We start from the raw sequence: 9,349 nt of genomic DNA, 5'->3' as shown, positions 1-9,349 counted from the left end.
ATGTCACACATCCAATGCAGTCTAGAAGGTACATTACAGCTCCAGATAAGGAGACAGGAGGACGTGAGAAAGGAACAAAACAAAAAAAAAAAAGGAACAGCTTTGTAAATCTGGATGTACTTTATCTAAAACAGGCTTTTCTGTGAAAAAGCCTTGTAAAACAAGCACGTGTTTTTACTGACCATGCCATGTGACCTAAGCTGAGCAAAGAGTTTCATGCTCGTGTTTATAGCTCTGTAGCGAGACGTGATGGAATGGTTGCTATGTAACGGCAGCAGTTCCCGAGGATAAATGATAAGAAGCAGAGAACACGCGCGTGTCACGCATTCATTGAAAGCCAAGGCCATAAAAAATGGCTGTTCATAAGAATAAAATCAATTCTACTCTTTATAGTAAAAACTTTTTTTCCGAGTTAATCTCCCAGTAGGATAACGCAGTAAAAAAAGAGTAATGTGAGAAAAATTTAGAAAAGCAGCAGAATGCATAAATAAAAAGATTGAGCAAAAAGTTTCTGACACAAGCAACATTTTTCTTTTTAACATGAGCGATTTTTATGTATACACCAAGTACATGACATCACAGTGACCACGTAAGTTCAAACGTTAAACAAATAACAGGCACCGCATTAACATTAACAACCAACCAGACAGTAATGCACTCTAAAGAAGATAAACAGTGAATAGAAATGATAGATCAATAGTTCTTTTTTCAGTCTTTTCAGCGTTTCATCCTTGTGCTACTGCATGCTGCTGCCATTTTTCAAGCAGCACTCGTAAAAATGTGCAAAACAATATTAATATATTCTCAGCTTCTCGTGCAACTGGAACAATTGCAAGTCCACTGTGTGCTGCCGTTTATGTTCCGTGTTCAGTTTCGGTATGAAAAACTCAACCGAAACTCATGTCTGCTCTGTACTCAGAGATTAATAAAATACTCTGATCAGATATAAATATATACACAACATACACAGTATATTACATAGTACACTTCCCATGGGATCTCATTTCATATGGAATGTGGAGTTAATCACAGTTATAATAAAGATAAACATACAGATATCAGCAATAATGGCTTAACAAAATGCACTGCATCAGGGATTATTGACTGTATTTGGGACCCTATGGAAGGTCAGGTAGGAAAACAGTTTGAGCCAAGATTTCTAAAATAAAATAAATGAATTCCATAAGTGGGTACAGGTAAACATTCCTCAATTGCATACATACAACAGAACTTTCCTATTTCCTATGCTTCAGTGTATTGACTTAATAATAGGCTTTAAAGAGCAACCAGTCAATTTCATGAAATTTTCATGATCAAATCCTGGGCATTAAGCTGTGTTATATCTTATTTGAATAATTATAAAAGAATTAAAAAAGCTCATCCATGGAGTGAGGCTTATTCATTCCTTTGTGATGTTCTGTATACACAAACAACATTCTCATCTACCTTCCACTTCCTCCCCAGTGAAAGATCACTGAAAATCAGACCTTGAATATGTAAATGTTTTGTCAAGGGCAAAAACACAATCTTCTAATGTCATGATCAGCTCCTGGGAATGAACTGACTCCTTCAGGACATTCATTAATTATTTGAGCTGCAAAAATAATCAGAATCATAGAGAATAAGATATAGAGTGTCTTTCCAGGAGCTGGTGATAGGGTTTGGACATGGAGATGTGAGCAAAACATACTGTTTAAGGTTTAAATGTGATAATGATGGGTTATGAGGTTAAAATTAATCATGAGACAATCATCCGTCTGTTTTCTGAACCTCTTTATCCTACACAGGGTCGTGGGGAGCCTGCAGTCTATCCTAGGGGATTCAGGGCACAAGGCAGGGGATACACTGGATAGGGCTCCATCCCATTACAGGGCACAGTCACACACACAAACAATTTAGAGGCAGGAATCAAACCTGCTTTCCAGGAGGGGTTTTCCCATTCCAACATGCTCCCCATAACACCATCATTTTAACATTAATTCAGCTTGTCATCAGTTCTAAGCTTGTTTCACTGTAGCTGAAGATATTCATTCAGTAATATCTTCAACATGAAGAATAAAAAAATATAAAGTGCAAGAAATGAACAAACTGATGTAATGCCTGAATGTAACTCTCATTAAAGCAAAGTAAAAAGGAACAAACATGGAATGTTTTGTCTCACAAGTTCCAACTTCCTAAATCCATTCTCTTTTCCAAAACAAACAAAAACCTCACAATACTCACAATATTCTTATAGTTTTAGTTTAAGTAATTTCTTTAAATAGACATTCCACGCCACACAAGCATTTCCATTATACTTTGAACCTGAGCTTGTCTCAGACACCCACCACCCCATCCTCCTGTCACATAAACCTTCTGATGTGACGCCTCACTCCTGCACGTTAGTACGATGACTGCAGTGCTCGGCCGAATGCTTGGTCACACCTCCGAACACTTCTACCTCACGGCTGGTCCAAGGGACTACATTACCCAGCATGCCTGTGCTGCAGTGGGCTAGTGCAGAAAGCTCTGCCCGAGTCAGCGGCCGGTCCCACACGTTAAACTGAGAGAGGTCACCAAATAGAGCCCGTGATGCCTCGAAACGAAGTCCACCCACTGAACTCTGCATGGAGGAGAAGACAGCAGTGAGGATTCAGATTAAATCTAAACAACATTTCTTTTGTTCTTTTTGACTTTTTAGATTTCAATTAGGGTTATATTTTCAGATCAAAAAGCAAGATCAAATAGAATTTCAAATTACATAACAAGGAAATTATATTTCATGTCTGCATCCCTGACCATTTTGGGCACTATAAAGCACTGTGTATGTTTCTCACAGCTAGGTGAAGGATTCTAAGCTACATCCCATGAACACCCAAAAGAAACGTCTCCATGTTTATAGTAACAAGAACAGAAACATAACCTTATCAACTATGGACTGTTTAAATGCTGACTTTCCTGGAAGCCTAGATTTTCATACATGGCAGTCCAAATTTAGCTAAGTGAAAATAGCAGCATGCAAACACTGCAAAATAAAGCACTAATTAATCACACTCCTTTACTGGTGAAAATGCAGCTATATCTCTTCACTTTTTTCAGCTTTAGATAGACAGATAGATAGATAGATAGATAGATAGATAGATAGATAGATAGATAGATAGATAGATAGATAGATAGATAGATAGAATTGATTGATTCTGTAAAAGTAATTATGTTTGGGCATCATAACACGAAAATAAAAAATAAATCACACTGAATATTGCACTTATATATAATGTAAGTGTAATAATAATTAAAAGCAAGAAGAAAAAAGGAGCAACAACACAGGTGTGCAAAAATGACAACGAATAATATATACAACATATGTATAGCATTAGCAGTATGTTGAGATGGTTATACAGTACTTGAAACGTAAGAAGGATTTCTTGAAACATTCTTTATGGTAGCAGAACTGTTTGATTATCACTAAGGACTCAATTTGTAAACATGAGCCTTGTTGTTGTGAGTGAATGTGAGATCAACCACTGCTAATTCTGTAAAGCATTTATTACTGGTTACATCCTGTGCTCTCACTGCTGAGGGCCAGGTTCGATTCCTGGATGGGGAACTGAGCCAGCCAGTGAGAGGTTACCTCTCAGTGCTAGACCCAAGCTCAGTTCAAATGTGAGGGCTGCGTCAGTAAGGGCACCCGGAATGAAACCTGTGCCAGATTAAAATGTGGATCAGATGGTCTGCTGTGGCATTCCCGAACCACATTTATCCTTAATTAGGAATAAATCCTTCTTTTGAAAAGCCTGTAAATTCCCAATATATTTATATCTACACTTGCGTAGCTCTCATGTCTTAAAAGATAACTAACTGCGCGGTTCTCAGCTCAGCTGGCCGTCTCGAGAGCCTGCCAGTGTATGACTCACCTGTTCCTGGCCCAGGACGAGCGTTCCTCCAGGACGGATGTGGTGGCGGGTTGCCAGGTCCTTCCCCTCACCTTTCAGCTTTCCTCCCACGTAGGCGTGCCACACTCCTCCTCTCCTGTTCCAACTGACACACACATGCTGCCAAGAACCAGCCGTCAGATTCAGATAGAACTGTGCCACCTAGAGGAGGAAGAAAGGATTAATGAATATTTCATCAGCGTCCTTTCTTTTCAGCATAGCTTTAGGGTAAGCTTAAATACTCTCATACTGAACTGCTGCTCATAAAGAGAGGCTAGGGGCAGAGAGGGAATCTCATGAATGTCAATTATGTTATTATTTTGAGGTTTTACAGTCACAGAGACGCTCTAATCATTAGCAGGTCTATAAAAACCGCCATGTTGAACTGTTACTAACAATTTAAAAGCCAGCAACAACAAGAAGAGGAAAGTAAAACATAAGCGTAATGGTGTAATCATTAACCAACCATCATAGCGAACAGTTAAAAGCCACATAATGAGGCGGAGTGGGATTTAGACTGCTGTGTAGATTGTGGACAAAGCATCATAACTATCATTACTATATATTCATTTACACTGATCTGTCCTACACGTATTACAGTAATAGAATCAACACTAACTATGTAAAAATAATGCGCACATAATTATAAGTCTCGATCTTTCTCTCACAACATCATTAAGTCTGTCAAGGCTTTTCCCATGTACTATAAATATTAAATCTAGAACTATTAAGGAAACCCATTATGAAACCCATACTGGTTCTATGACGAAGCGTAAATGTGTAAACATAATTGAAGATCCATTATTTAAACCGTATAAATTCTTTAAGCACATCACGGCACATCAGTGGAATATTCTGGAAACCCTTTCCGGTTAATAAACAGGTTGTGTTGTGTGGGCTATTGGCAAATATTCCTTAAAAATACAAAAATACTTCTTGCTCAAATCCAATATATAACAGAAATCACAAAATTTGTTGTACCCTAAAAATAACATAAGGGAGAATGTGTGATTGTCAGTGATGTCACACTGTCTGAAAGGAAGTGGTTGGTCCTGGATGAAAAAAACATGTTTTTTTACCTCATTTTTGATGATAAGCTCAACAGGGCCTTGGACTATCTGCTGCAGCACCAGCTCGTGAGGTTCCTCTGACAAGGCGTAAGAAACTGCCGTTCCCAAGATGCTTTGCGCAGGTCTGAGCCACATGCACACAGTGAGCGCGTGAAGCATTGGGATTGCCCGCTTCACCACAGCATACAAAGAGGTGCTTCTCATAGGAAAAGAGAGTCTGTAACCCTCTGGGAACCTGTTCTCAGACAGACCTGAGAAACAAACAAACATACACACACACACACACACACACAGTCACTACCAGACTACCGCATAATAATAGAAGTGTTTTCTGCAGTTTTAATATTTATTACTATGAAATAATGATATGATTAAAAAAAAAGATTATTTGATTTGAAATAATTCATGATGAAGCTTCACCCAGGAGGCTTTTATGTTTCCAAAGACCGAGCTCTATAATACTTTGATTTCTAAATGTCATGTTTAAAATTCCTGTTTTGGAAAAAATTATATATATTTTTTATTTTATGAACTAAGGTTGTTAACCACTTTCTGTCAGTATTTATATGTTCAGCTTTACAGGGAACCTATGAAATGTTTATTGATGCAGTCTCTCTCTCCTTAGCAGATATGAATGCAACACCATTTTCCAAATCATTAAATCAATGAGACTTGATTAAACAATTTTTTTTGCAGGAGAGTGCTTGATGAAGACATGCTCATTTTGACCAGATATAGACGCAATCCTTTTAATTAAATGTAAAATTTAATGACCTTTTCACAAAATATTTTCCGAGTGATCACACACATACAACCATTTGGTTACTCACTCATACACCCATTTCATTAATCTTTCTCTGTCTTGCTCTCACTCCCTCACCTTGCTCAAGGCTGATAATTCGTTGATGAACAGCGTCCAGTCCGTGATCAATGTGCTGTTGATGTTTCTGCGTTTCCTTGCGAAGTGCTTTCCTCTCCTCTTCCAGGACTTGCATCTTCCTCTTCAGCTCTCGCTCCAGATCCTCCACTCTTCTCTGTGCTACGGCTCCCTGTACCGTGATTGCACTTGAGACACTGACTTTGCCCTTCTGCCCTGCCTCTGTGTGGTTGTGAGCCAGTGGAGCCATTTCTGCCTACAAGAACACTTGTGCATTATAAATGAGTTTTGAGCTCATATGCACTGTGACACTGAGAACTGACGTTAGATAATACTGGCTTCTATCTCTGGCTTGGTATTTGCATATATTTCAATTTATCTTTCAACATAATTTATATTGAATTGACGTGCAGACTCAAATCATGACTATGAATTCAGGACACTGTTTGTTTCCAAGGAGGCCTAAATTAATACCATTAGGTCTAACATAACATAACACAGCAACAAAAGATTATGTAGGAAACCAGTATTAGATCAGTTTCAGGACCAGAGCCTGATATCAAACATAATATATATTAAAATAATGGGGAAATGGGATTAATACATTTTGGGTGAGAATTTTCTACATTTATATTCATGTTCAACCGCACTGCATCATTGGTTGGGACTGTGAACAGCAAGCACAACATTCTACACTGCAGCATCTACAGAACTCATACATCTTCCGAGCCATGTGATCGATCACGCATGCTCCAGTGTGTTACTGTAATAAAAAAATATATACGAATAAATGAATAAATAAGCCAGCTTCTTCACTTGTACTGTCAGCAGCCTATCATTTATTATTTTACTTTTTTTTTTCCTTCTTCTTGATGCAACGCGCATCTTTTTAATTTATGGTCAGGAACATTGACGTTATTGATTTCGAATGAGGTTTAATCACGCAAGAGAGTGTAACGTGAGCACGCGCGCGCTGATGACCGCTGCGGCACTCCTTTGATCAAACGCGGGACTGGCGCGAGCGCTCAGGCTGCAGCTAATTAGAGCAGCGCGTTTCTAGCGCAGGGCCGTAAATCACCGCCGCCGCCGCGACGCGGAGCAGAAATGCACTGCAGGGGGAGCACCGGGGAGGGGGACTTTGGGGAAAAAGCGTTATTATCTGCACAGCAAACAAATCCACCACTGCTCTCCTGAACTATGTGTTGGTGTAGGTGTGTCTGCGCGCGCACGCACGTGTGTGCGTATGTAAATGCTTGCGTTTTGACAGATTGTCTTACCTATCGTTGTGTTCCAGTGTTTTGCACGCTCGTAAAATTCAGCATGCTTCTTTAACATAATTTAAAGCTAAGGGCATCAGCAAAAATGCCACCTGTTGTTTCATGCTAAAAGGGCAACAAATACGCTACCCGCAGTTGAAACACAAATAGTACCAAATATCTGGTAAATTGTTTGACGAAGCTCCAAATGCATGCTACAACAGAAGAATTGGGACAAAATTGGTGCCATTTTTACACAACCTTGGCGACAGTAAGCTGTATGGGACATGACAGACTAACAATTAGATATGCAAAGCTCACGTGCTTTGCGTTTCACTTCTTTTCCCATGTCCAATATCTCAATATTGTCTTTTTTTTTTAGAAGCACATTGTGACCAATGTCTTTTCTCTCTCTTTTCCCCTCCCTCTTAAGTTTGGTTGGAATAATTTTGGCTACACATTTAAATGGTTGAAATTCTATATTATAATAAATAGATTTAAGCGCCGAATGAGCATGAATTTTTTTTCAGTAAACATGACTACATAAAACATAGGCTACATGAATCCATGTATACTAAATAGATTATATACTTTTTCAACACTAAGGTGTGCAGCATTTGCTTAAAAAGTTGTTTGAAACATGCTTCCTTATCATCTCACAATAGTTCTTTTAATAGCAACTTTCTAAAAGGGTTTTATTTTAAGGGGATCTCTCTCTCTCTCTCTCTCTCTCTCTCTCTCTCTCTCTCTCTCTCTCTGTGAGTGTGTGTGTGTGTGCACTACACAATGATATTACACAGAGATACTGCACATCTTATTTTTTGGCCATCTTGGTCTTGTGAAACTAAATTCTGATACACACACCACTAGCTTGTTTGATTGTGTACCTCCAGTTTCTCGATGCGCTCCTTCATGTGCATGATGGCTCTCTCCAATTCCCGGACGGTGAGCGCGGGCGCTCCCGCGTCGTCCTGCATCATGAGTCCATCTCTGCCGTCTCTTCTCCCAACCCGCAAGCCCTGTCTCCCGTGTGTGCCGCTTTCGCAGACAGAGAGTTTCCCGGTGAGCTCGCGGATAGTGTGCTGCTCGGCGCGGATCTCCTCTTCCTGCTGCTCCACGGTGCGCCTGAGCTCTTCTGCTGTGGCGCGGAGATCCCCCCATTGATCCCCCGCATACACAGACTGATCGTCAGCCTGGAAGTCTCTCGGTCCGCATTCACCAGCCGGAACCGGAGTACAGATCAGCCTGCTGACTGTTACCACCTGCTGCTCTCCGCCCTCGCCACCAGTTCTCACGCCGGTGATCCCATAGAAGGTTGGAGACCCCGGGCTGTTTCTCTCTCCGCTGCCATGAAGCGCGTCCAAGGGTCCTGCCCGGGCCACGGAGCCTGACGGTAAGGTGAGCACACTCGAACCCGCAGTCAGGGACTGATTATCGGCGAGCGGCTGTGCGGCGGTCGAGGCTGCGGCTGCAGGAGACGAAGAGCCGCCGTGCACCGCGGCGATGATGCAGATTACGGCTCCGACAAACGCCACCATCCCGGCGGCCAAGATCACAACAATGAACTTCAGGGTGGCGGTTTGAGCAGGCAGTGAATATGAGAAAAGGGGGGAAAAAGACAAAAAAATCACCACAATACTAATTCACCGATTACTCCTCTGATCTCCAGCTGTACACTGTTAATATGGCAGCAGATCAGTAGTGGCTTCTATTTCCTAATGATGCCACCAGTGTTTTCAACATAGTCTGCCCTCACACATAAGCCCCGCCCCCTCATTCTGCTTCAGTCGCTTCTCTAGACAAAAGTCATTCAGACTAGTGCGCCACATCGCGTGCACTTAATATACTGCTTAGTATGCTGTTTAGTATTCTGCCACGGTGGACAATAAACAATAAGCATCGGTACCATGTTATGTTTCATCTCACACAATGAGCTATTATTGTTTCTCATACAGCAGTGAAATCCAGAGTTATTGGAATGAGCAAAAAAGTATCATAACGTTTTAAATATATATCTAAACCGAGCTGATCTCTTAATTTCATGCACAACAGTCTCTAGAGTTTTCACAGAATGGTGATAAACAGCATGAATTCATGGCCCCAACATGCCTTGTGTTTAATGGTTTAATGGTGTTTGGAATATCTTATTTATTGTCCCCTTTATTTAAGATATAGAATTTTTGGTGAATATTTAAATGATGTAGTATGAGAAAATACTGAATTATTTACTTATTT

The 9,349-nt window shown here is 40.4% G+C and overlaps 1 protein-coding gene across 1 annotated transcript; it reads right to left on the bottom strand.

Annotated features, from left to right (window-relative positions):
- Positions 1 to 572: 572 nt before the first annotated feature.
- Positions 573 to 8,853, bottom strand: LOC132860996 (neuronal pentraxin-2-like). The gene is made up of 5 exons (XM_060892322.1): positions 8,002 to 8,853; positions 5,862 to 6,114; positions 4,991 to 5,232; positions 3,894 to 4,073; positions 573 to 2,602 (listed from the first exon to the last, which is right to left on the bottom strand). The coding sequence occupies exons 1-5, from the start codon at positions 8,650 to 8,652 to the stop codon at positions 2,369 to 2,371; spliced, it is 1,560 nt and encodes a 519-aa protein (XP_060748305.1). The 5' UTR covers positions 8,653 to 8,853; the 3' UTR covers positions 573 to 2,368.
- Positions 8,854 to 9,349: the final 496 nt, after the last annotated feature.

Source organism: Tachysurus vachellii, chromosome 18 (assembly GCF_030014155.1).
Source record: "Tachysurus vachellii isolate PV-2020 chromosome 18, HZAU_Pvac_v1, whole genome shotgun sequence".
NCBI lineage: Eukaryota > Metazoa > Chordata > Actinopteri > Siluriformes > Bagridae > Tachysurus > Tachysurus vachellii.
This window is presented reverse-complemented; position numbering and strand designations above follow the sequence as displayed.

Excerpts from the sequence above, each read along its gene's own strand:
- LOC132860996 (XM_060892322.1), bottom strand. The coding sequence starts at position 8,652 with ATGGTGGCGTTTGTCGGAGCCGTAATCTGCATCATCGCCGCGGTGCAC. Across the intron at positions 6,115-8,001 it reads AGCGCATCGAGAAACTGGAG|GCAGAAATGGCTCCACTGGC; the intron begins GTACACAATCAA and ends GTGTTCTTGTAG. Across the intron at positions 5,233-5,861 it reads AATTATCAGCCTTGAGCAAG|GTCTGTCTGAGAACAGGTTC; the intron begins GTGAGGGAGTGA and ends TTTGTTTCTCAG.